The 27,096-nt window shown below is 41.4% G+C and overlaps 1 protein-coding gene and 4 gene segments (V, D, J or C); all 5 read right to left on the bottom strand.

Moving 5' to 3' along the window:
* LOC105948244 (immunoglobulin lambda variable 5-52) overlaps positions 1–7,801 on the bottom strand; it is a 46,472-nt gene extending 38,671 nt beyond the window's left edge. The window contains exons 1-2 of the mRNA XM_031892413.1: positions 7,714–7,801; positions 7,292–7,632 (exon numbers count right to left, since the gene is read on the bottom strand). Of these exons, the coding sequence (XP_031748273.1) occupies positions 7,292–7,632; positions 7,714–7,759 (387 nt within the window). The 5' untranslated portion in view covers positions 7,760–7,801. The remainder of the gene's footprint in view (positions 1–7,291; positions 7,633–7,713) is intronic.
* LOC105945882 lies at positions 3,616–4,218 on the bottom strand. The segment is given in 2 exon segments: positions 3,616–3,986; positions 4,069–4,218. Coding segments are annotated over 2 exon segments (399 nt in total).
* A 3,198-nt stretch (positions 7,802–10,999) lies between the features above and the next one.
* On the bottom strand, positions 11,000–11,854 carry LOC105948241. The segment is given in 2 exon segments: positions 11,000–11,652; positions 11,734–11,854. Coding segments are annotated over 2 exon segments (393 nt in total).
* A 9,005-nt stretch (positions 11,855–20,859) lies between these two features.
* LOC116407135 lies at positions 20,860–21,528 on the bottom strand. The segment is given in 2 exon segments: positions 20,860–21,298; positions 21,380–21,528. Coding segments are annotated over 2 exon segments (387 nt in total).
* A 3,055-nt stretch (positions 21,529–24,583) lies between these two features.
* On the bottom strand, positions 24,584–25,150 carry LOC116407151. The segment is given in 2 exon segments: positions 24,584–24,980; positions 25,062–25,150. Coding segments are annotated over 2 exon segments (387 nt in total).
* Positions 25,151–27,096: the final 1,946 nt, after the last annotated feature.

Here is a 27,096-nt window from a genome sequence, read left to right as displayed (position 1 = left end):
AGATACGAATCAGTTATAAATTTGTCGAGGGGCCTACCAACTGCTTGTTTGTACAAACGATGTAACCAAATGTATCTTATTTCAGTACATGTATTTCCCTTTGCTGTCTGTAAGGTTGGTAACTTACTCTCTATCTATCTATCTATCTATCTATCTATCTATCTATCTATCTATCTATCTATCTATCTATCTATCATCTATCTATCTATCTATCTATCTATCTATCATCTATCTATCTATCTATCTATCTATCCTTGGCCGGAACTAGGGGATTGGTAAAAGAGGCACCTGCCTAGGGTGCAACAGTAAGGGGCACTAGTCAGGTTCCTCTGTTGCCACCCCTAGTCTGGGATCTCTTACCTCAACTTGTCATTTCCTGGCGCTCCCTCCACTACCGGTGTCCCTGCGTGTAGATGCACGGGGGGGGGGGGGGACAGCGTTGTTCGCGATGTTGCCGTGTTGCCTAGGCCGCGTGCCCGACTTGGCCCGCCTCTGTATCTATCTATCTATCGGGGCCAATAGATGTGTTATATTTACTTGAACTGTGGACAACCCTAAGGGGCCCATTAATCAAAGTACGATCACTTCCGAATACCAAAAAAACATATTTTTTCCAAGTTTTCGTACTGTGCATATTTTTTGCAACTCTTTCGTACTTTGTGACAAAAAGTGCGACAATTTGTGAGACAAAATTGTATTTGTCACGCTGAGTACAAAAGTTTTAGATTCATTCAAGCTTCAGTTTTGTGACTTTCCTTGGGCCAGGTTGGAGCTGCAGAGTGCCATTGAGCCCTATGGGAGACTTTCCTTGGGCCAGGTTGGAGCTGCAGAGTGCCATTGAGCCCTATGGGAGGCTTTCCTTGGGCCAGGTTGGAGCTGCAGAGTGCCATTGAGTCCTATGGGAGACTTTCCTTGGGCCAGGTTGGAGCTGCAGAGTGCCATTGATTCCTATGGGAGGCTTCTAAAATCATGCACAGAAGGATCCAAGTCAGAAAGTACTTGAAAAGAAGTCACCGTTTAGGATCATTTGGATACGAACATTTTGTGACTTTCGGATCGCCAATACGATATCATCGTGACTAATACGATTTTTCCGTAAGCATTTTCATGATATTTCTGATGATCTGAAATCATCGTATCTAATCCGAATTTTACCCATTTCAGGATTCAAAATCGTACTTTGATGAATCAGCCCCTAAGTCATCTGTGTAGTGTTTCTGATGACGTCCTTTCCAACTGTGAGGTTTGTACTATTCACAAAAACACAGGAGAAATTCTTGCTGTAAGTATTGATGAACAAATCTTTTTGGCAGGCATGGATTCGCTGTGTAATTCTGCATTTCACCACTGGCAAAACTTGTCATAAATTATGTGCATAGATGGCGCAAGCTATTGCTCTAATAAACTCGTACCAACTACATGCTTCCTAACATAACAACCTAGTCAGGTGGTGTTATAATAGAAAAAAGATATGAAAGACTTCATCACATTAACAAGGGAAACTGCCTTTATAGATAAGAACAAAGTTAAAAAAGGGTAAAATGTTATTAAAACGTTGTAAACAAATTAACAATTATATTTTTATAATAATGCTAATTAACATATCATTAATTTGAAAAACATTAACATGGTTTTATTAATGACATACCTAAATTAGTTTATTTTAGCGCAAGTCTGCGCATATACTAGCGCAAGTGGTGAAGAACGCACGTCAGAAATACGCCACAAATGAACAGGCGTAAAGATTTCAATGCAAAGATTTCATACCTGCGCAAATCTGCCCATATATACACGCTAAGGGCGCACTCGCAAAAAATCGGGCACTTAAAACACACCCCTAGTCACACCCCCAAAAAACACATTGTTGTTTGTGACATTATTGCCCAGTATTTGTGACCTGTGCATAAAAAGAACTGGCGTAAAAATAAATGAACCCACGCAATGTAACGCATATGCAATTGCGTGTGCGCACAAAATGGTGCATAATCATGAATGCGCCGATTTGTGTGCTGCGATGCGTTGATAAATGAGCCACCTTGTGTTTTACACTTTCTGGCAATATGATTGCCCTTTTTATGAGGCAACTTTGGCGACTTTGGCAAATCGCCCCGCCGTGTATGCCATCCCACCGGCAATTTACATTCTAGCTGGTGGGATGGAATTTTGAGGAGATTAGTCGCCCATGACAAGTAAGATTTGTCGCGGGTCACAGCCCTTATGTGTATGGCCAGCTTTAGACTGAAGACTGCTGATCACCTGTGCTTCCTTTCTCTTCTTAAAGTGATACTGACACCAAAAAATGTCTTTTAAAAATATGAACCTGCTTCCAAACCTACCTATAGGCCATGCTGACTGTTTTTTCCTAAAAGTCCTGTTTCTCTATATAAATCTTACTGAAGATCCTGAACCCGACTGTCTGGCAACCTGACTGTATTACTCAATCTGTCAAAAGGACTACATCATAAACTGGGAGGATTCATCTTGCCGTTTGCTTCAAAGAGTTCCCCCTCCCTCCCTCCCTCACATAGCATCGCATGGTGTTGTGAACTAGATAGCAGGCAGGCTTGATCTTTCCATTGCCTGCCTACTTCAAAGGGCTGTGCCCCGCCCCCTCTGCTCTTCCCACGAAGAATTAAATAGCAGGCCAGCTTAAGCTTTCCCGTGCCTGCCTGCCTCTAAGGGCTCTCCCTCCCCCCTCCCCATTACACATAGACAAGGGAGCTGAGCTTGTCACACACCGGCTGAAAGCAGAAGGGGAGTTGCAGGTTTATGATTGGGCATATTTAGTCACTTGGGCGGCATTTCAATTAAAACCCGGAAGAGGGGAACAAACCTGGCTGCTCCGTGGGTCTGTAATTCGTGCTAACATAATTATGAAGTGAAAAAACTTTGCAGATTTAGTCTATAATGAATTTAAAGCTGATACAAATTAAAACACAACAGCAGGTGTCAAAAAATTTTTTAATTGGCTGTCAGTATCACTTTAATTATGAGATTTTTAATGGCATAGGTGAAGAGTTAAGTGCAAAGGTCTGGGGAGTTTGTGGGAAGTGTAAAATATAGGGAGAGATATGGCCACCAGAAGAACGTCAGCCGAGCCTCAGAATTAATCTGCATTCAGGTTATCAGGCCATCTACCTCTGCAACCATTTACCATAAATTGCATTGAAAGGCAAATGGTTAAACACATACACACAAAAATTAAATAAATCATTTGCAGATTGTCTCACACTATCACTGTCTAAATCGATCTAAAAGTTAATTTTAATGGACTAGTACAGTGGCATAATCACTCTGCACTGGGCGCCCCTGCAAAAAAATCTTCAGAAGGCCTTGCACAGAGTAGCACACCCACCCGGTCTCCTTCCCACCTCCCCCCTCTACCTGTGCACTGACCTGTCTGCCCCCAAGATCCGTTTGCATATAAATCCCCGCTTCCTCCTCTCTCCAACTAGAGACCCGGCGGTGAGTAGAGATTTAAATGCAACATTGGAAGAAGCAAACCGCACAGTCTGGGTTAGATACATTTTATGCACACAGCCAAAAATGAAAGTAGTGACTTTTTTGAGTTGCAATAATTTAGTAGATTCTTCCCAATTTCTTGACTTATGTTACAGTGTGTGATTTTTTTCTGTACATTACACTCAGAGGAAGGATTTGGTCTCACTTCCCCCTGTGTCTGTATCACTGTGCAGCATCGCTATCCCACACCTGACAGTAATAATCAGCCTCATCCCCTGCTTGGGCTCCAGAGATCTCTAAACTTGCAGTGTTACCAGAGTTTGTGCCAGAAAATCGTTCTGGGATCCCATCGGGTCTATTCTTGTCGCTGTATATAATGAGCCGGGGGGCACTGGGCAGCATTTGTTGATACCAGTGCACACTCTTGCTGCCAATATTGTTCCCTTCACAAGTTAGTGTCACTGTGCCCCCCACACTGACACTCACAGATGCAGGCTGGGTCAGCACATACTGTCCGGCACAACCTAGAACAAGAGAGAAGGTTAAAGTCCCTGAGAGAAAGCAGCCATGGGAATCACTCTCTGAGAGAGGTAGAATGCTCCTTACAAGTGCACAGAGAGATCAGAGTGAGGAGGGGGATTGCCCAGGACATGGTGCAGGGTAGGGCAGCTCTTCTCTGGTTTGAAAACTTGCAGCCCCTCATTCCTTTAAATTTCAGTGACTTCCCTTATGTGGGGCTTTGTATGCAAAACCAGTGTGTTCTTATTGGCAGATCCTGCCCCCCAACTTCCTTTAGCCAAGTATGATGAAAAATGTAAAGATGCTTGTTTTTTATTCTATTATACTAATAATGTAATGTGTCACATAATAATAATATACCTAAACAAATATCTAGGTTTTTTGGGTTGGGAGGGAAACAAAAACAATCGACTACAGAAAATGCAAGTGAGTTCAGGAATCCTCGAGGGAAAATAAATATACCCCCACAGTTCTACTTCTTAAGCAAAAAACTAGCAAGGCTACAAGATAATTGCAGTTGTATTATTAGAGTTAAAAGACTGTGATATTTATTGAAGCCTTAATCCATTTCATTATAACAGTGGTTTCGCACACTATAGAGTAAGTTTGCTGTTCATGCTGCGTTGCTGAACTTGCAAGATGGCGCCCAGGTACGCAGCTGCGCTTTTCTGCATTTTTAGGTTGGGGTTTGTGACAGAGGCAGTTTTTTAAGTTACATGAGATAAGGGGGGTCGAGGCAGGCCAGTTAAGATGGCTTTTATAGCTGGGGGTGTAGTTCTCCTTTAAAAGACACTTAAAGCACTTAAAGGGCACAATTTGACTGAACTCATTTTCACGAATGTCTGACATTTAGTAAAAAAGTTGCAGAAACTGCGACTTATTTTTAGTTGTCGCCCCGAAAACTTTTTTTTAAGTGTTGCACAAAAACCAGTGTCAAAAATCTGAAACCTCTACATTTTCTAGGCAAAAGAAGGAACTTTCTGGAAAGGGACCGGATATCTACCATTGACATGATCTTGGCAAGTTTTAGCTGGCGAGTTGTTGGTTTCATTTTTTAAGCCGCTTAGTATAGTAAAGGCATAGTAAATCTAAGAAAAGTTGGAACTTTGTTTCCTGCCACTTTTAGCGCTAAAAATCCGAAAGTTAGTAAATGGTTCCATTAGTGTCAGAATTGTTATTACCCTATTAGTCTGCCCCTTCAGTAGGGGGAAACTATAGGTTTTTAAAAAACGATGAGCCCTAATCCGCCCCCCTGGTGCAGAGCCACGTGAGGATACAAATCAGAGTGTCCCAGGTTTCACATGTTTTGTGCTTGTGAGTAATGTAATGCGCATAATGCGGGAGCCAGGCGACCCGTCCCTTACACACATGCACATCGCTGAACGGAGCACTCCTGGTGTGGGTGGCTATGCGCTCACAGGGGCATATATTGTGTGGAAAAAAACCTACTGTTTCTATGAACCGGAGTGCATTTCTGATGATAGGTGCCCCTTAAATCCACTTTATGCCAGTGCCAGTGTTATGCCAGTGCTGTAAAAGTAACTTCAAACAATAAGGTCTTGCATACAAGTCAGTGTGGCTTTAACCACAGTTGGGTGAAATTCTCATCCCTTTTTGCAGTCATCCTTTGAATGAATTCACTTACAATCAATGAAGCCTCAACAGCAGTTCCCTCTTGTGGTTCAACCTACTTATTAACAGCATGAAAAAACACCAGCCAAAGCTGGCCGCAGGGATCAGAGAACCATCTCTTTAATAGAAAGATAAGTAATAACAATAACAACATTTTAGCCTCAGAGAGAAATTGCTTTTTGCCCACTGCAGTCTGTGACCCCCATTTCAAAGCTGGAAACTGGCAGAAAAGGAAAGCGAATAATGTAAAAACTATAACAAATAAAAATTGAAAACCAACATGAAAGTTGCTAAGAAAGGGACTATAGCGTGTTAAGTTTCAAGTTTATTGTCATATACAAATAACAATGAAGCATCATTACTGTAATGAAAATTTTTTGACCCGTGTTCCTCCCACAAACAAAAAAAAAAAATACAAATATTTAAATATAATAAAAGTGTGCAATAAAGGTACAAGTATTTACAATAAAAAAATGCAATGAAATATTTGAAATTGTGCAGTGAGGATTTAAAGTGGCTTTGCTTAAAGTGACACTGGGAAGAGTCCAGTAGTTATGGGGAGTGCGTGTTGGTTTGTGCAGAATGTCAGCAGTTCAGAAGCCTGATGGCTTGTGGGTAGAAACTGTCTCTGTATCTGCTGGTGATCTGATGTTAGTGACAAGGTTCAAACACAGCAGTATTAATGTTTCACTAAGATGTAATTTACAAGACCTCTCTAAAAGACCTTTCTAACCTAAAGCAAAAGTGAGTGTGGGATGGTCATAGGGTGCAATCAAACTTCACAGTCAGTAATTACTGCGTTACATCCTCCACATGCATATGGGGCACATAGATTATCAGCAATTCCAAATGCTTTGAAATTACTTGCTGCTGCAATAATTCACAATACATGACCTTGAAAAGTAGCCTACTGAACTGCAATGTGCATATTCCAAACTTTATAAATTATAGGCAGATATCTAACATAATAGCCAGAACACTACTTCCTTCTTTGAGTTCTTATAGCACCATTAGTGACTTGAGGGGAGGGGGCACATGGGACATAACTGTTCAGTTAGTTTGCATTTGAATCTGACCTGCTTGCTCACAAACTAACTGAACAGTTATGTCCCATGTGCCCCCTATGTCACTGACTAACTAAGAAGTTAGAGAGCTAAAAGCAGGAAGTAGAGTTCTGGCTATTATGTTAGACATCTGCTCACTCCAGCCTTTATAGATTAAATTTTTGCCAAACTAACTATATTACAAACATTTTTTGCTTTGTGCAGTCTGTCTATTATACCCAGTTTTATTTTTACATTGAACTATTCCTTTAAAATGGCAGTGTTTCAATATAAGAGTATCTAACGGCACATACAATCAGTATAAAGGTATTTCTCATGATAAGACTTTGCCCCAGTGAAACAGGCTAGGCCAATTCCATCAGCAGCAATTTAAAGGGGACCTGTCACCTTAAGAAATAATTTAAAAAGTATTTTATTTTCTGCTAGTCAGGCAAAACAAATCCACACTAAATGATTCCACCCTTACTTTATTTGGGGCTATCATGGAATTTGCCTTTTACCTAGCTTTTGAGAAGTATGTTATACCAAAAATGTTTCACAGCTCTTCTAAGCTCTCTAAACTTTATTCAACATCTTTATTTTACTGCTTTTGTTTCAGTTCCTCACAGCAATACACCACTGTGCAACGAGCTGGATGGAGCATACCATATAGCACAGTAATAATCTGCATCATCTTCTAGTAAGGCTCCTCTAATGGTTAAATAGCCAACATTATTAGGGGAATCTTTGGATGCAGAGAACCGATCAGGCACCCCAGCTCCCTGGTGTTTGTTAGAGTCTGCCTGAAACCACAGTAAGTATCTGGGGCGATTCCCTGATTTCTGCTGGTACCAGTACACAGCGTAACCACTGATACTGGAACTGGAACCACTGAGTGTGCAGGAGATTCTCACTGTCTCCCCCGGCTTCACTGATTCAGACACCGGCTGTGTTAGTGAGACTTGGGCGGCCGAATCTGCAACACAGAAACAGAAGTGTTAGAAATATTAAATACCAAACTATTATACAAAACCCAGTTTCTCCCAAGTGCTCTTACATGTGCAGAGAGAGGTGAGAGAGAGGAGGAGGGCAGCCCAGGACATGGTTCAGTACAGGATGGCTCTGCTACTATGGTACTGTATCTCCTATCAGGATCCCTATTAAATCCCTGCACAGATCTGACCCCGCCCCTGTATGGAAATGAGCTCAGAGCTGCTGGGCACCTGCATCATTTGCTTCATTTATTTCTGAAATTGAAACTAATGTAACTATTTTTGGGGGTTTGACCAATTAATGTCAGCAATCTTTCAACATGCAAACTTTCAGGGGTTTCATATGTGTCCATTGGATACTGAAAAGGGCTGCACAGTTATATTTCATTTTGGTGATTGCACAGTACAACAGTGATACCCAGAAAGAAACCCATCTTTTTTGTGCAGCTATTAAGAACAAGTTTAAACTGAGTTTATATAAAAGGTAGTGATGAGCAAATCTGTCCCGTTTTGCTTCGCTGAAAAATTTGTGAATCTCACAAAAGATTCACAAAACAGCGATACATTTGGGAAACGGAGAAAATGTTGTGCATCAAAAAAACTGCTGCGCGCGACGTCACAGTGAGATGTGTTACAGTAAATCACATAGTACTGTAATATAGAATCAGATACCTGAATCTGGTGTTGATATGAATAGTGCTTTGCTATGTATTGCAGCTTGTTCACTATGGTAGTAATAGCACAACAATGGATATTTTGTTAGCATAGGTGTCAGAAGAAGGCAAAGGGGGGGGGGGCACTTAACCCCCCCCTGGACTTTCCTTCTCAATCAGGGCAAGTACTACAGGTCCCCAAAATAGTGTTTAAGACCGCAGTAAAGATGGCATACATGTGAGGTTTGTCGAGGTTACCACCCCCCCCCCACAGATGAGTTTTCTGGGCCCCCACCAGCTGCATGGTGACACAGCATAACCGCCCCTCCCCTTTACTTGTGTACTTGAAGCAACTAGCAACGGCAGGCAACTAGTAACATACATACATACCCATAACCGTCCGGGCCCCCCTTATCCCCGCTGTATCTGCTGTTTGCTAGTTACGCCAGAGACCACCCTTATGTTACAGCCCTTTCATTCATAGAGGCCCACCTGTATCAGATCCTTGGAGGCTAATCTTCCCATGGCACCATGGCACCAGCAGGGGCAAAATTATGCAAATTCAGGGTCGAGTTATAAAACATATTTGCTTTAACATTTTTTAAACTTGATTTTCCAAGATTTATTAAACAATAATATCTCAAATTTTAATAACAGCCATGATTTTCAACCTCATTGAAATAAATGAGATGGCAATTTTATTTTGTATTGAACTTTTTCTCTACAATTAATCACTGCTGCGTAATATGTTGGCGCTTTATAAATACACGTTAATAATAATGTGAACACTAATAATAACCTACTTGGTTTTTATTTCCTATATGCTAGCAATCAAAGAAAATATTTTGAAAAAGAGTTGCACGAGTTTTGTCGTATTTTTTTTAAACATGGAAAAGCCCATAAAAGTGATCTTTAAAGGTGTGATACTTATTGCTGGATGTAAACCCTGAGATCTGCATGTGTTTTATTACTGACTTTATCATAACATCAACTGTCTGGAAATCAATAAAGTTCTTGTTTGGTTTGCATGAAACATCCAGTGTCCTGTTCATTCACTCTACTGCATGGTGAGCATTCTCTAGCAAGACTGAAGTAAAACTGTGGTACAAAGGGCCAGGAGTTGAATGGTAGAACCCGAAATGTTGCAGTGCAGATGTCTAAAAGTTGCCCTATAATGTGAAAAAGGTGGTTTTTACTGATGAATTTATGGTGCTATTCTATATTGTGAATTTTGTGAATAGTTGATGAAAAGTGGCAAGAAGCATCCACTAAGCAAAGTAATAGGGCAGTGGTGGCACAATGGTTAGCTCTGCTGCATTGCAGCGCTGCAGAATATATAAATAAAGATAAATAATAATATAAAGGGCTGTGCTGTTCTTAGGAGGGGAATCTGGCTGCTCCTCCAAATAAGATAGGCTACCATAATCCTCTGGCTAAAGGGCAGGCAGCATGAAAGTCCGAGGTGCACCGTGCCCTGGGAGTAGTGTCCCCAGGGTGCCGGAAAAAGCACAGTGAGGTGCTGGCTCACACTGCACAGTAAGACACTTTGCACATGGCAATTGATGTCTTTATGCTGCACTTGCTTCTCCTGTCCCAGCCTTTTGGCTGCTGGAGAGAAAAGTTTCATTGTTCCGGCCGTTAGTCGGGGCTGTATACAAGGCACATTTTAATATTTTACCTATTTATTAATTTATTACACACTTTTGTATGTCACTGCACTTTTTTATATGTGAGTTTTTTCCACTGGGGTTTGCATCTGTCCCATTATGGCAAGTCCCACAGACCTAGGGGAGGCCTGTGTGGCCATTAGGTTCTGGTTCGGGGATGAAAGGGGCCCTACCTAGCTTTGGTGAAGGAGGGCTTGAAGACTTGTTTTTTTGCTAGAGCCTTTTGGCCTGTGGGAATCGAGTACTGGGCCTTGTCCTTCTTAGGACTGGGCCACATTCACCATTCATGCACATGTGATTTTGCTTTGGGACTCGGAAAGCATCATCTTGGGCTTTAACGAAAAGAAGAAAAAAAAAAATAAAGGGCTGTGCTGACTATGACTTCACATTAAAACTTTATCACCTACATACATATAAAGATACAGAATAAGAGCAGTCATTAAAATGTATCTATTATCAATAGGTTTACAATACAGAGAAGCCTGGATGATTAAAAAAGGCTTAAAAGCAATATTGCTGGTTAAGCAAATATTTGCTGGTGCTCAAACATACAGAAATGGCAGATTTTCCTCAAAATAAGAAAAAAATAACCCCCCAAGGCAGAAGTGCAAGAATACTAGGGACATAAAATGAGTGAAAACTGAGTATTTTCCGAAAAATAAAAAAAAGTTGCCTCAATACTGTCAGTTTACTAAAAATAAAACACAGCTCTTAAAGTTATCAGGAACAGCTTTTGGCCTCCTCTGGTAAAGTGTTGCCTTAGACAAGGTTCTCACATGGCAAAAATGGCACTGGAAAGAGAAAACAGTGGAGGTAATATGTTATATCCCATATGTATGTATGTATGTATATTTTTATTTATAAAGCGCTACTTATGTACGCAGCGCTGTACAGTAGAATACATTAATACAAACAGGGGTTTATAAGATAATAATAGATAAATACAAAGTATAACAATAAATACAAGATACAGTTGCAATAAGTTAAGAGTCAAAGACACAAGAGGATGGAGGCCCCTGCCCCGTAGAGCTTACAACCTAGATGGGAGGGCAACTTACAGATACAAATAGGCAATGGTTAAATGATAGTAATGTGATCAGTGAGAGACTAGAGAGACTATATTATGCATAAAGGTTGCAGAAGCAATTCTTATACAATGGACCTTCTACAATTACTCCTGCAGCCTGCCCCTTTACACTCCGGCCCTATGCCTGGGTCTCTTTGGCTTGTATAGTAAATCACCAATGTCTTTACTCTATTTTTGCAAAAGAGCTGTGACTTAAACTTGCCTTTATATAACTGCAACAAAGATGTATCTGAAGTTTTGTTTCAGTTCCTCACAGCAATACACCACTGTGCAACGAGCTGGATGGAGGATGATATATGGCACAGTAATAATCTGCATCATCTTCTAGTAAGGCTCCTCTAATGGTTAAATAGCCAACATTATTAGGGGAATCTTTGGATCCAGAGAACCGATCAGGCACCCCAGCTCCCTGGTGTTTGCCTGAGTCTGAATAGAAATACAGTAAGTATCTGGGGCGATTCCCTGATTTCTGTTGGAACCAGTACACAGAGCGATCACTGATACTGTAACCACTGAGTGTGCAGGAGATTCTCACTGTCTCCCCCGGCTTCACTGATTCAGACACCGGCTGTGTTAGTGAGACTTGGGCGGCCGAATCTGCAACACAGAAACAGAAGTGTTAGAAACATTAAATACCAAACTATTATACAAAACCCAGTTTCTCCCAAGTGCTCTTACATGTGCAGAGAGAGGTGAGAGAGAGGAGGAGGGCAGCCCAGGACATGGTTCAGTACAGGATGGCTCTGCTACTATGGTACTGTATCTCCTATCAGGATCCCTATTAAATCCCTGCACAGATCTGACCCCGCCCCTGTATGGAAATGAGCTCAGAGCTGCTGGGCACCATTTGCTTCATTTATTTCTGTAGTTCAAACTAATGTAACTAACTTTTATGTGGTTTGGACCAGTAATGTCAGTGACAGACAACATGCAATAATAAAGGGCTGCACATTATATTTTAAATAAAGAGCTGCACATTATAATTTATTGTATTAAAATATACCATATAAATGGCAGCAGTCTTTTGATACTACCATACTGAATGGATAAAGGAAAGTGGTTATTAGGAAACAAGCACTAAGTAAGGTAATAGGGCAGTGGTGGCACAATGGTTAGCTCAGCTGCATTGCAGGGCTATGAAATACATTGGTGCTATATAAATAAAGAATACTAGTGATAAGCAAATGCATCCCATTTTGCTTGGCGAAAAAATGTGTGAAAATCCAGCATGTAAAAAAAATTATCACTTGGCATAAAAACACTTGTCACACATGCAAAAAGAAATTGCTGCGCACGTCAAACAAAATGACATGTGCTTCAAAAAATTGACGCCTGCAAAATTTCTTTTGATGCACGCAACAATTTGTTTTTATGTGCATTCTTTTTTTTTTTTCCACTGCAAAAAAATCAGCGGAAAAATCTGCCGCAAGTTTGACGCAAGTCCATGCCTGCCAAAAAATTTTACTCATCACTTAAGAAATCTAATGATATAAAGGCTGTGCTGATTACTACTTCACATTAAAACTGCATCCATATAAGGATACAGAATAGGAGCTGTCACTAATATGTATTGTAGTACGGTGGATTTTATTTTGATTTTATAATGATTTACAATAATATATACATCTGCTTTGACATATGAATCTAATCTTAGGTTTGAGTCAAGTAAAAGCAGCAGATTTTGGGACATCTATTGTCCAGTGTTCAAGGTACAATGTCTTTGTTCTATGGATATTGCTGGGTAAACAGTAAACACAGGTATTGTTACCCAGCAAATATCCTTGGAATAAACAAACAGACAGCATATAGACAATACACTTTATGTACAACTTATTTGAGAAACAAATAAGGCTTTCTACAAAGTTAGTAAATTGTCTAGTTAGGTTTTGTTCATGACAAAAGTTTGTACACAATATTGCACAATAAGTCAGCACTTGGTGTTGGGGGTTTGCAAAGACCTCTGGTATAAAAGGGAGCCTCCACTGTGTCAGTAGCTTCACCTAGGACTCCTGAACGAGTGCCGGGACATTTGGATCATCGCTTGGTTATCGGGAACCTGAAGGTCTTGCGCCAAAGGTTGTGGGGCTCCCCGATTGTGCTGAATTGTGCAGAACTCGCTATACTTGTAACTATAATCATACAAAGTTAAGTAAATCTATTTAATTCTATTATTACTTGTGTGTGTGTAAAAGTTATTGCTCACTAACAGTCTATCAGAAGGTTTAATCATTGATCCTGCATATACAGTATATTAATATTTGTTATTAATGTCAATTGATACAAATTATTAATATTAATAAAGGTTCATCCCCTTTATTACATGTATCTATTATCATCAGGGAAGATATAAGGAAAGATATTGTATAGTAATATGTGATTTTTTTTCACCAGGCACAGATTCGCTGGCCAATTCTGCGAAATGCCATTGGCGATTTTTCCCCGCAAAACCATTGCAAATAATTAAATGTGAAAAAAATTCACAGAAAAACACCACAAAAAAACGCTCATTCACTTCCATGCATTTGGAGTGAGAAAAAACACCCATAAAAGGAGTTGTTTACCTTTGAGTTAACTTTTAGCATGATGTAGAGAGTAATATTCTGAGACAATTTGCAATTGGTCTTTTTTTTTTTTTATTATTATTTCACTTTTTGTTCAGAAGCTTTCCAGTTAAGAATTTCAGCAGCTGTCATGTTGATAGGGTCCCAATTACCTTGGCAACCGGGGAGTGGTATGAATGAGAGACTGGAATATGAATAGAAGAGGGTCTGAATAGTAAGATAAATAATAAAAAGTAACAATAAAAATAAAATTGTAGCCTCACAGAGCAATCGTTTTTTTGTTGCTGGGGTCAGTGACCCTCTTTGAAAGTTGGAAAGAGTAAGAAGAACAAGGCAAATAATTCCTAAACTATAAAAAATAAATAATAAAGTCCAATTGTAAAGTTGTTTATAATTGGCCATTTGATAACATATTTACCACCCCTTTACCTTCAATGTATTTTGTGTAAAAAAAAGTGTGGAAAAAATGCCTCATGACTTCTATGTGTTTTGCAAATTTTTCAGCAAAGCAAAAAGGTACAGATTCTCCCATCACTAATATTGTACTGCATTTTAATATTCAGGAGTTAGCAGATAGAGAGAAGCTAGGGCTATGAGAGCATTCCCCTTAATGCTCATGCACAGAGCACTGTATGTGCAGCCATCTTTGTATCACCCCAACTGTTGTGCTTCGTAAATGAGCCCTAATGAGTTCGGTAATGTTACACTGTACTGTCAATAACAATGTCATTACATAGAGAGACACAATACAATGTACATAAGCCTCGCACCTAGCCAGTGCTGTTGTGAAAGGGGCAGGGCCATTGTTTCCAATACATCCCCCCACCCTCCCAATGCTTAAAGGGGTTGTCCACCTTTTCTCACTGCTACCCAAAAATGATAGATTATGTTCCCCTGAGTATAATAATATGTGTCATGCAAAGATTGTGTATCTATGTGTCTGAATAAGCTGTTGAAAACTTACATTAAAAGCTGCAGTTCACCCAGAGGCACTTAAAAAACGTTTCTGGGAGGAGGAGTGGTTCTTCTGTCTGCAGTGTGAGTCACATGGGAGCCCCCGCCCCCCCCCCACCCTGCTCCCCCCTCTCACTCCCCTCTACCCCCTCTCACCTGTAACTTTAGCAACCAATCAGAGAAGAGGAAGAAAAGAGACAGGAAGCAGAAATGTACAGTAGCTTTAGAAGCTCCTACTGCCAGTAATCAGGTTACACAGAACTTCAACTCGCTGACACAGGCTTGTGCAGAAAGGGGTCGGCGACCCCCTCCCCTGGTGCCTCCACTGATCCTGCCCAATACAGAAACGCTATATCAGAGGTAATTGTCTCTAAAACAATAGACATTTTCTTAAAGAAATACATTACATATTTTATTAAAATTACCTAATCTGCTAAAATAGCTTCATTTATGTGAAGATTTATAAAGATTTATAAAGTTAGAGAAGCCACTTTTGCATCTGACTATCTACATTATACCCACTATGCTAGTATCCCACATTCAGCGTTTCGTTGTGGTGGAAATTTTCTAGAGAATTTTCCCCACTACAGTTGTACGGGGGATAATACACTGGTGACTTTTTCTTTACAGAGAACTGACTCCAAAAGAAAAATTGCCACATTTCACTTACAGCAGTGTACTTGTAGCTTTTAGTCAATATGAGTTGTGTAAACATATTCCAATATTAACTGAGGTAAACCTTTCTGAGGAAATATGCCCCACAAATAGCTGAAGCTCCGGGTGTATAACAATGAAAAATTAGCTCTTAAAGTGATCAGGAACAGCCTTTTGCCTCCACTGGTAAAGGGTTGCCTGAGGCATACCTCCCAACTGTCCTGCTTTACGCGGGACAGTCCCGATTTTGCCACTCTGTCCCGCAGTCCCGGATAGCCGCCGATTTGTCCCGCTTTAAAAGTTCTCTCTCTCTCCTTAGCACTGCAGCTTCTGTGCCACTCAGTTCAGTTCTAACATTTAGGGATTCACAGTGCAGAACTGCGGTGCTCCCAAGAGACGTGCGTGTGATGTCACGGGGAGAAAAAGAAGAGCCGGGTGGTGCAGCTGGAGGAAGCGGGCGGGTGGTGGTAGGAGCAGGGGGAGCCACCGAAAGCAGGGGGACACTGGGGAGGATGCTGGAGGAAGGTAAGGGGCAGCTGGAGGATGCTGGGAGGCAGCTGAAGGAAGGTAAGGGGCAGCGGGGGACGCTGGGGAGGACATTTCGGGGGAGCTGAGAGATGTTGGGGAGGACGCTGGGAGGAGTTGGAGGAAGGTAAGGGGCAGCTGAAGGATTTTGGGGAGGACGCTGGGGGGAGCTGGAGGATGTTGGGTGGATGCTGGGGGGAGCAGGAGGATGTTGGGAGGATGCTGGGGGGAACTGGAGGATGTTGGGTGGATGCTGGGGGGAGCAGGAGGATGTTGGGTGGATGCTGGGGGGAGCAGGAGGATGTTGGGAGGATGCTGGGGGGAACTGGAGGATGTTGGGTGGATGCTGGGGGAACTGGAGGATGTTGGGTGGATGCTGGGGGGAGCAGGAGGATGTTGGGTGGATGCTGGGGGGAGCTGGAGGATGTTGGGTGGATGCTGGGGGGAGCTGGAGGATGTTGGGTGGATTCTGGGGGGAGCTGAAGGATGTTGGGGAGGACACTGGGGGGAGCTGGAAGATGTTGGGGAGGATGCTGGGGGGAGCTGGAAGATGTAGGAGAAGATGCTGGGGGGAGCTGGAGGATGTTGGGTGGATCCTGGTGGGTCTAGAGGATGTTGGGAGGATGCTGGGGGGAGCTGGAGGATGCTGGGGGGAACTGGAGGATGTTGGGGAGGATGCTGGGGGGAGCTGGAGGATGCTGGGGGGAACTGGAGGATGTTGGGGAGGATGCTACAGTGGGGAGTGAACCATAGTATGGGGATACTGGGGGAGGAGCAGCAATGTTTTAGGGGGCCCTGGGCTGGCTTGGCTAGCAATGTTTTAGGGGTTCCCTGCTCTGGCACCAATGCAAAACATAACACCTGGCTACCAATGTTTTAGGGGGGCCCTGATGACCAATGTTTTAGGGGGCCCTGGCTACCTGTCTGTCATGAGTCATGATATACAGGTGCCACAGAGCATAATGAAATCCTTAGGTCCGCAATATGTCATAAAATGATTGGGGCTACCCTTTCTGTCTTCTGGTGTGCTTTTCAGGTGTGGTTTTGTAAAATGAGCCTGTTTGGGGGGGGGTGTGGACATAAAGTGGGCGTGGCCTAAATGTTTTTGCCGCGCTACACGCGGCAGATATTTTTGTCCCTCTTTCTGCTTTTCAAATGTTGGGAGGTATGCCTGAGGCAAGGTTCTCACATGGGAAGAACTGCACTGGAGAGAGAAGATGGATACGGTAGTATGTTGCATTACATATAGTTAAATAACAGAAATGTGACCAGCGAGGGACTAGGAAGACTTTACCTAAAATTATTTGTAACTGTGTCCTGTTTTAAAATGTGATAGCACTGTGGGCCTTCTCTATAGTAATTGTTTCTGCAGCCTGTAAGACTCCTCTAATGGTTAAATAGCCAACATTATTAGGGGAATCTTTGGATCCAGAGAACCGATCAGGCACCCCATCTCCCTGGTGTTTGTTAGAGTCTGAATTGAACCACAGTAAGTATCTGGGGCGATTCCCTGATTTCTGTTGCAACCAGAGCACATAGCGATCACCGATACTGTAACCACTGAGTGTGCAGGAGATTCTCACTGTCTCCCCCGGCTTCACTGATTCAGACACCGGCTGTGTTAGTGAGACTTGGGCGGCCGAATCTGCAACACAGAAACAGAAGTGTTAGAAACATTAAATACCAAACTATTATACAAAACCCAGTTTCTCCCAAGTGCTCTTACATGTGCAGAGAGAGGTGAGAGAGAGGAGGAGGGCAGCCCAGGACATGGTTCAGTACAGGATGGCTCTGCTACTATGGTACTGTATCTCCTATCAGGATCCCTATTAAATCCCTGCACAGATCTGACCCCGCCCCTGTATGGAAATGAGCTCAGAGCTGCTGGGCACCTGCGCCATTTGCTTCATTTGCTACAGAAATTATGTTAACAAAGTTCTACTTGGTAAACGTAAAATATTTATATTATGTTTTGTGGCCTTACCTAATTAAAATGACTGCACTTAATATTTCATGTCAGTTATAATACAATACTTGGAGAAGAACAGATCCCCAAGTGCAACTATTTAGAAACAGTGTAACATGAGAGTGGCAATAAACAGTTAGAGTAGTTAAGTATATGAACCTGAAAGAGTAAGCGCAATGAAACTGCAACTCTCTGTTAAAAATCCATATAGAAATTGTTAAATAATTACATTTGGACACAAATACCCCAAAATACCAGAGATTTTAAATTATGTAGAATCTATTGCACTGACGAGGAAATGGTAGTTTGCCAGTGTTTCTGTATTTTTTTGTATTGAATGGGCAAAACTTACTAACTGAATCACTCTCTCTCATCTTTGTTCCTAACAGGAGTGACAGTACCATTTTACCAAGCTGCTTTAGCCCGTCACACACCTTACTTTGTAAATGTTCTTCTTTGTACCCCCACGCCCTCACACAGCCATATCCTCACATTGCTTGATTGCTGATTCTATACTAGTATTGTTTCTAAATAAAAGTGGGAGTAAGGTTTACTTTTAATTAATGGCTGGGGAAGGAAGTTCTTGGCATAAAGCAAACTGGTAAATTTAGACTTTAAAGAGTTTGAAGAGTTTAGTGTCCACCCTTTGATCCTTAATGTAAATGGTCCAAAGAATCTGGTGGACACTATGAAACTCTTTAATTCGCCCATTGGCCCATTCCAAATAAGTAATAGGTAATCTATAAGCATTAATAGAATAAAAACATTTGTTTGCTGGTCAAAAACTTCAATCTCGAGAGCATGCACAGAGAAAATACCTTAAGAATTTGGCATTGACAAACCCATGCTGTCCCTGAGCATTGTAGATAAAAATTATCCAAAAACGTGGTATAGTTAAATTCAAATGTCATCTTGAGTTGCTAAAATAAAATGATATGGTAGCCAGGGGACCTTCTGGATTTCTTGTATAAAGTGACCACTTTTACAGATATAAGTGGGAAAATTTTGTATCAGTGAGTATCAATGGTTGTAGAGATGAACTGCAAAAAACTCATAGAGGTTTCAATAGGGGACCCACCAATGATACTATGGGCTCCCTGGGGGGGGTGGGGGCGCACGCGACTTTTTAATTTTGGGAAATGTATATTTGCTGGTATTCTAGGGTGTTCTACAGTAAGAAATTATACAGTATCTATCCAGATATGATTGACAGCTTTGTATGAAAAATTATCAGTTTACACATCACCATGGGGTTACAAGGTAACAGAGCATAGGTGGACAAACTGAGTAATTTATGTACATAGCATTCTTTAACCAAAATAATCCCTCACCTCAGTCCCTCACCATTTGTCAGCTGGCCTGATGATGAGTTTAGGAACAGATTGGAGAGTTTTTATTGCCAATCTTTTCTACCAAGACACATTAGAATCAGTGTTAGGATCTTAGCTGGAGAGAGTGCAGAGACGTGCAACTAAACTGGTTAAGGGGATAGAAGATTTAAACTATGAGGTGAGACTGTCGAGGTTGGGGTTGTTTTCTATGGAAAAGAGGCGCTTGCGAGGGGACATGATTACTCTGTACAAGTACATTAGAGGGGATTATAGGCAGTTGGGGGATGTTCAACGCACCAGAGGCCACCCCCTTAGATTAGAGGAACGGAGCTTCCATTTGAAGCAGCGTAATTGGTTTTTCACGGTGAGGGCAGTGAGGCTGTGGAATGCCCTTCCTAGTGATGTGGTAATGGCAGATTCTGTTAATGCCTTTAAGAGGGGCCTGGATGAGTTCTTGAACAATCAGAATATCCAAGGCTATTGTGATACTAATATCTACAGTTAGTATTAGTGGTTGTATATATAGTTTATGTATGTGAGTGTATAGATTGGTAGGTGTGGGTTGTGTGTGCTGGGTTTACTGGGATGGGTTGAGCTTGATGGACTCTGGTCTTTTTTCAACCCTATGTAACTATGTAACTATGAATACCAAGTATAATTCTTACAGCTCAGATTTAGCATTTTGTGGAAAGTTAAGCGAATGCAAACGGGTACCGATCAAATGTACTGTATGTCCTAAATTTTACAGCCTTGATTGTCTTGTAGAAGTGTGAATATAAATAAGACCCTGGAAAGGTTTATGTACCACAGTGAGCACAAAGGATAACCCTTTTTTTAAGTAAAGACATATCTGGTGTGGTTAGGGGTTGTCCGCAAAGAATAAAGACTAATCTTCCTGTGCTGTGGTGCCCGTCCTTTTTTTGCTCCTCTTGTGCTTTTTCATCTCCTTCACCTGCTGTGGGAACTCTGTAACTACTACCACATCCAGGGTGTCTGTATCTCTAGGGCTCCCCAGTATCAATATGTGAACTTGCACTGGATTCATCAGAAGAGGCAGGAGACGCAATGGGGCTCAGTGCAGCTGAAGTTTGTTGAGACACGTGCACTTATAGCACTAATAGCACTAAAAAATGGTGTCAATATGTGCAGTGTCTGGGTAATTTTACTGAAGCTGGCTTTACTGGCTTTCCATGAGTTCGTAAAACGGGCTGAAAATTCGGTGAAAAATCCACGAAATATGTTTCTTGTGTGACTTTTTGGTCGTCTGCGTTTTTTTTGTTGCCCATGTCTATTTTGACACCCAATTTGACGCAACCACCACTTTTTTGATGTTCATCAAATTTTCCCGCGTCAAGTTTTCGCAGAAGTTTCCCGAAACAACTTGCCAATGGCAAAATGCGGAAATTCACTGCAAATCCATGCCTGGCGAAAAAAATTGCTTATCACTAGTCATGAACTTATTGCATCAGAAGATAGTTTGATAAGTATTGCCTGTACCTTTCCATGTCGGTCTGTCTGTCTTACCTACTGTTTATTATTTGTATTAATCACCCCCAGTCTCTCTGTTTTTCCTACTATTTGTCTCTGCCTGTGTGTCTAGAGCCTCTTGGCATCTGGTCTTTTTATCCAATACTGTACCCAGTTTCAGGCTCAGAGTATTTCTTCCTTATTTCTAGATTCCATCTTTATTCAGGGGTTTATTTGGGTTCATAATAGAAGCTGACACTCACCTAGCTTTTAAGAACATTTCCCCCTTCCTTTCTGACTGTACAGATGTCTTTTATTTTACCTCTACCCTAAATCATCGACCTTGCAGGATAAACAGAATATTTCCACAATTCCTGCTGCCCCCTGGCCCTTTTTTAAGTAAATACACCAATGCTAATGTATCTGAACTTTTGTTTCAGTTCCTCACGGCAATACACCACTGTGCAACGAGCTAGAATACCATATAGCACAGTAATAATCTGCATCATCTTCTAGTAAGGCTCCTCTAATGGTTAAATAGCCAACATTATTAGGGGAATCTTTGGATCCAGAAAACCGATCAGGCACCCCAGCTCCATGGTGTTTGCTTGAGTCTGAATCAAACCACAGTAAGTATCTAGGGGGATTCCCTGATTTCTGCTGGAACCAGTACACATAGCGATCACCGATACTGTAACCACTGAGTGTGCAGGAGATTCTCACTGTCTCCCCCGGCTTCACTGATTCAGACACCGGCTGTGTTAGTGAGACTTGGGCGGCCGAATCTGCAACACAGAAACAGAAGTGTTAGAAACATTAAATACCAAACTATTATACAAAACCCAGTTTCTCCCAAGTGCTCTTACATGTGCAGAGAGAGGTGAGAGAGAGGAGGAGGGCAGCCCAGGACATGGTTCAGTACAGGATGGCTCTGCTACTATGGTACTGTATCTCCTATCAGGATCCCTATTAAATCCCTGCACAGATCTGACCCAGCCCCTGTATGGAAATGAGCTCAGAGCTGCTGGGCACCTGCGCCATTTGCTTCATTTGCTACAGAAATTATGTTAACAAAGTTTTATTTGATAAACATACAATATTTATATTATTTTTTGTGGCCTTATCTAATTAAAAGGACTGCACTTTATATTTCATGTCAGTTATAATACAATACTTGGAGAAAAAAGATCCCCAAGTGCAACTATTTAGGAACAGTGTAACATGAGAGTGGCAATAAACAGTTAGAGTAGTTAAGTATATGACCCTGAAAGAGTAAGCGCAATAAAACTGCAACTCTCTGTTAAAAATCCATATAGAAATTGTTTGTTAAATAATTACATTTGGACACAAATACCCCAAAATACCAGAAACTTTAAATGATGTAGAATCTATTGCACTGACGTGGAAATGCTAGTTTGCCAGTGTTGTCATATCTAGGTTTCTGTATTTTTTCTGAGAAAAGCAATCTTTTATCAGAATTGAATGGGCAAAACTTACTAACTGAATCACTCTCTCTCATCTTTGTTCCTAACAGGAGTGACAGTAGCATTTTACCAAGCTGCTTCAGCCCGTCACACACCTTACTTTGTAAATGTTCTTCTTTGTACCCCCATGCCCTCACACAACCATATCCTCACATTGCTTGATTGCTGATTCCATACTAGTATTGTTTCTAAATAAAAGTGGGAGTAAGGTTTACTTTTAATTAATGGCTGGGGAAGGAAGTTCTTGGCATAAAGCAAACTGGTAAATTTAGACTTTAAAGAGTTTAGTGCGAACCCTTTGATCCTTAATGTAAATGGTCCAAAGAATCTGGTGGACTCTATGAAACTCTTTAATTCGCTAAATGGCCCATTCTAAATAAGTAATAGGTAATCTATAAACATTAATAGAAGAAAACATTTTTGCTGGTCAAAAACTTCAATCTGGAGAGCATGCACAGAGAAAATACCTTAAGAATTTGGCACTGACAAACCCATGCTGTCCCTGAGCATTGTAGCTAAAAATTATCCAAAAACGTGATATAGTTAAATTCAAATGTCATCTTAAGTAATTTTGCATCATGAGTTGCTAAAATAGAATTATATGGTAGCCAGGGGACCTTCGGGATTTCTTGTATAAAGTAACCACTTTTACAGATATAAGTGGGAAAATTTTGTATCAGTGAGTATCAATGGTTGTACAGATGAACTGAAAAAACTCATAGAGGTTTCACTAGGGGATTCACCAATGATACTATGGGCCTCCCTGGGGGGGGGGGGGGTGGTGCAAAATATACAGTATCTATCTATCCAGCCATGATTAACAGCTTTGTATGAAAAATTATCAGTTTACACATCACTATGGGGTTACAAGGTAACAGAGCATAGGTGGACAAACTGAGTAATTTATGTACATAGCATTCTTTAACCAAAATAATCCCTCACCTCACTCCCTCACCATTTGTCAGCTGGCCTGATGATGAGTTGAGGAACAGATTGGAGAGTTTTTATTGCCAATCTTTTCTCCAAAGACACATTAGAATCAGTGTTAGGATCTTAGAATACCAAGTATAATTCTTACAGCTCAGATTTAGCATTTTGTGGAAAGTTAAGCGAAAGCAAACTGGTACCGATCAAAATGTACTGTATGTCCTAAATTTTACAGCCTCTATTGTCTCGTAGAAGTGTGAATATAAATAAGACCATGTAACGGTTTATGTAACAAGTGGGCACAAATGATAACCCCTTTTTTTAAAGACATAACTGGTGTGGTTAGGGGTTGTCTGCAAAGAATAAAGACTAATCTTCCTGTGCTGTGGTGGCTGTCCTTTTTTTGCATCGCCTTGCAACCTGCTGTGGGAACTCTGTAACTACTACCACATCCAGGGTGACTGTATCTCTATTGCTCCCCAGTATCAATATGTGCACTAGCACTGGATTCATCAGAAGAGGCAGGAGATGCAATGGGGCTCAGTGCAGCTGAAGTTTGTTGAGACACGAGCACCTTTAATAAATGGTGTCAATATGTGCAGTGTCTGGGTAATTTTAGTGAAGCTGGCTTTACTGGCTTTCCATGAGTTATGAATAGTGATGAGCGAATCTGCCATTTTGCTGTAAAATTCGCGAAACGGACTGAAAATTCAGCAAAAAATCCACGAAACATATTTGTTGTGTGACTTTTTGGTCGCCTGCATGTTTTTGTTGATCATGTCTATTTTGACACTACCGCACCCAATTTGACACAAACCACCAGTTTTTTTAATGCTTGGCGAATTTTCCCACGTCAAATTTTCGCCAAAGTTTTGCGAAACAACTTGCCAATGGTGAAATGTGGAAATTCACTGCAGATCCATGCCTGATGAAAAAATTTGCTCATTCCTAGTTGTGAACTTATTGCATCAGAAGATAGTTTGATAAGTATTGCCTGTACCTGACCATGTCGGTCTGTCTTTCCTACTGTTTATTATTTGTATTAATCACCCCAAGTCTCTCTGTTTTTCCTACTATTTGTCTCTGCCTGTGTGTCTAGAGCCTGTTGGCTAGTGATGGGTGAAATGTTTCGTCAGGCATGGATTCGCGGCCAAAAATTGTCGCCCACGTCAAAAGAATAGTCGCTCGTCAAAAAAGAATAGTCGCGGGCGTCAAAAGAATAGCCGCGTGACAAAAGAATAGCTGCAGGCGACAAAAGAATAGCTGCGGGCGGCAAAAGAATAGCCGCGCGAGAATTTTTTTTGACGCATGACATTTTCACCGTTTTGCGAATCTTTGAAAGATTCGCTAATTTTTCGACGAAGCGAAACGGGACAGATTCGCTCATCACTACTCTTGGCATCTGGCCTTTTTATCCAATGCTGTACCCAGTTTCAGGCTCAGAGCATTTCTTCCTCATTTCTAGATTCCATCTTTATTCAGGGGTTTATTTGGGTTCATTATAGAAACTGACGCTCACCTAGCTTTTAAGAAACATTTTATCCAAATGTTTCCCCCTTCCCTTCTGACTGTACAGATGTCTTTTATTTTACCTCTACCCTAAATCATCGACCTTGCAGGATAAACAGAATTTTTTCAACAATTCCTGCTGCCCCCTGGCCCTTTTTTAAGTAAATACACCAATGCTACTGTATCTGAACTTTTGTTTCAGTTCCTCACGGCAATACACCACTGTGCAACGAGCTAGAATACCATATAGCACAGTAATAATCTGCATCATCTTCTAGTAAGGCTCCTCTAATGGTTAAATAGCCAACATTATTAGGGGAATCTTTGGATCCAGAGAACCGATCAGGCACCCCAGCTCCCTGGTGTTTGCTTGAATCTGAATTGAAATATAATAAGTATCTGGCACGATTCCCTGATTTCTGTTGGAACCAGTGCACAGTATAACCACTGATACTGTAACCACTGAGTGTGCAGGAGATTCTCACTGTCTCCCCCGGCTTCACTGATTCAGACACCGGCTGTGTTAGTGAGACTTGGGCGGCCGAATCTGCAACACAGAAACAGAAGTGTTAGAAACATTAAATACCAAACTATTATACAAAACCCAGTCTCCTCCAAGTGCTCTTACATGTGCAGAGAGAGGTGAGAGAGAGGAGGAGGGCAGCCCAGGACATGGTTCAGTACAGGATGGCTCTGCTACTATGGTACTGTATCTCCTATCAGGATCCCTATTAAATCCCTGCACAGATCTGACCCCGCCCCTGTATGGAAATGAGCTCAGAGCTGCTGGGCACCTGCACCATTTGCTTCATTTATTTCTGAAGTTCAAACTAATGTAAATTTATTTTTTGGGGTTTGGGCCAGTAATGTCAGTAATAGACAACATGCTATATTAAAGGGCTGCACATTATATTTTATATTTTTTTTTTTTTATTGAAATATACCATAACATACAAGCAACTTAGAATACATGTATACAGTTCCTGGCAGGACAGTGATTCCTCATCTGAATAAAAATGTAACACTAATGGGCAGATTTACTAAAACTCTATCATTTCTCTTTTTTGAAAAACATTTTCAAACACGACTAAACTCGTTTTCCTGAATATCTAACATTTACTAAAAGAAAGCTGTAAGGCAAGAGACGTGAGAGAAAAGTCGCAAAAAAACTGAAAATTTACCTGAAATTTTCCTTTTCTTTAGTCCGTAAGGCAGCACACAATGCGTTAAGGTCTGGACCCATCCCTGGTAGGACAGAATAACAACCAATCAGCAATACCATATTAGATCCCCCCCAGCAGTGTTAGTTGATAAGCTATAAAAAGGACGAGCCACACAAAATTTAATGCTGAACATTTATTGGGAGGGGAACAAATTTGTGCTGCCTTACGGACTAAAGAAAAGGAAAATTTCAGGTAAGACTAAATTTTCAAAGACTGCTAAATCCAACTTGTAATGCTTCGCGAAGGTGTGAACATTACTCCAAGATGCTGCTCTACATATTTTGGTAACTTCAACCACTGAGCTCTCTGCCCAGGAGGTAGCGACCGCCCTTGTAGAATGCGCCTTTAGTGGAAAGGGTGGCTTTATATCCAAGCCAGCATAGGACTGAATTATCGCATTCTTCTCTATGCAGCAATAGAAGCTTTTGAAGCCTTCTTTCCTTTCTTCTTGCTCACGAAGAGGACAAACAAGCATTCTGAGGATCTGAAATCTTTTGAACTTTCAATATAGACAGAGAGGCATCTATGACGATCTAATAATTGTAACTTCTCCTCTACTAAGTTAGAAGGTTGTTGACAAAAGGCAGGCAGAATAATCTGAGAGTTGATATTAGACTTTGTCGGCACTTTAGGCATGAAGTAAGGCAAGGTCCTCAATATCACCTTATCCGGAAGGAGTATAAGGAGGTACCGCTGCTAAAGCCTGCAGTTCTCCTACTCTTCTCGCAGAAGTAATTGCCACCAGAAAGGCTGTTTTCCATGAAAGATGCTTAAGGCTGATCTCTTGCAAATCTCAAAGGGGGAAGCACACAAAGCTGACAGAACAGTATTTAAATCCCCTCTTATTTGAACTGCTCTGATTGACTGGAGATTCCTCTCTGCCCAGAACATGATCCTCTGGCACTCTTTCATCAGAAAAGGGATCCTGGTGTCTAGAGCCTGTCACAATGTTGTCGGAATGAATCAGGATTTGATGATACTTCACCAGCCTCCTGAACTTCAATAAGGCCAGCCTGACTGCTCTTAACTCTCTGAAATTCGAGGATTGAGTCTTCTCCCATAATGACCACCTGCCTTGGTCTATATGCTCTCCAAGATGGGCTCCCCAACCAAAGGCATAGGCGTCTGCCGTTAAGGAAAGAAACCTTGGCACTTTGAAGGACTTGCCCTGAATCAGACGCTGAGTCTTGCACCACCACCTCAGATCTCTCCTGAGGCTGGCTGACATACGGAATTTCCTGTCTAGAGACATAAGAGAACGATCCCACACTTGCAAAATCCGACGTTGTAGTGGACGGATATGAGCTTTTGCCCAAGGAACCGCTTCCAAGGAAGCTGTCATCAACCCTAGGACTTTCATGGCAGATCTCAGGGATACTAGATCGGAGCGACTCAGAGCTTTCACTGCGGACTGGAGAGCCGAGATTTTGTCTTGTGGAA

This window comes from Xenopus tropicalis, chromosome 1 (genome assembly GCF_000004195.4).
Source record: "Xenopus tropicalis strain Nigerian chromosome 1, UCB_Xtro_10.0, whole genome shotgun sequence".
In the NCBI taxonomy this organism is placed as follows: domain Eukaryota; kingdom Metazoa; phylum Chordata; class Amphibia; order Anura; family Pipidae; genus Xenopus; species Xenopus tropicalis.
This window is presented reverse-complemented; position numbering and strand designations above follow the sequence as displayed.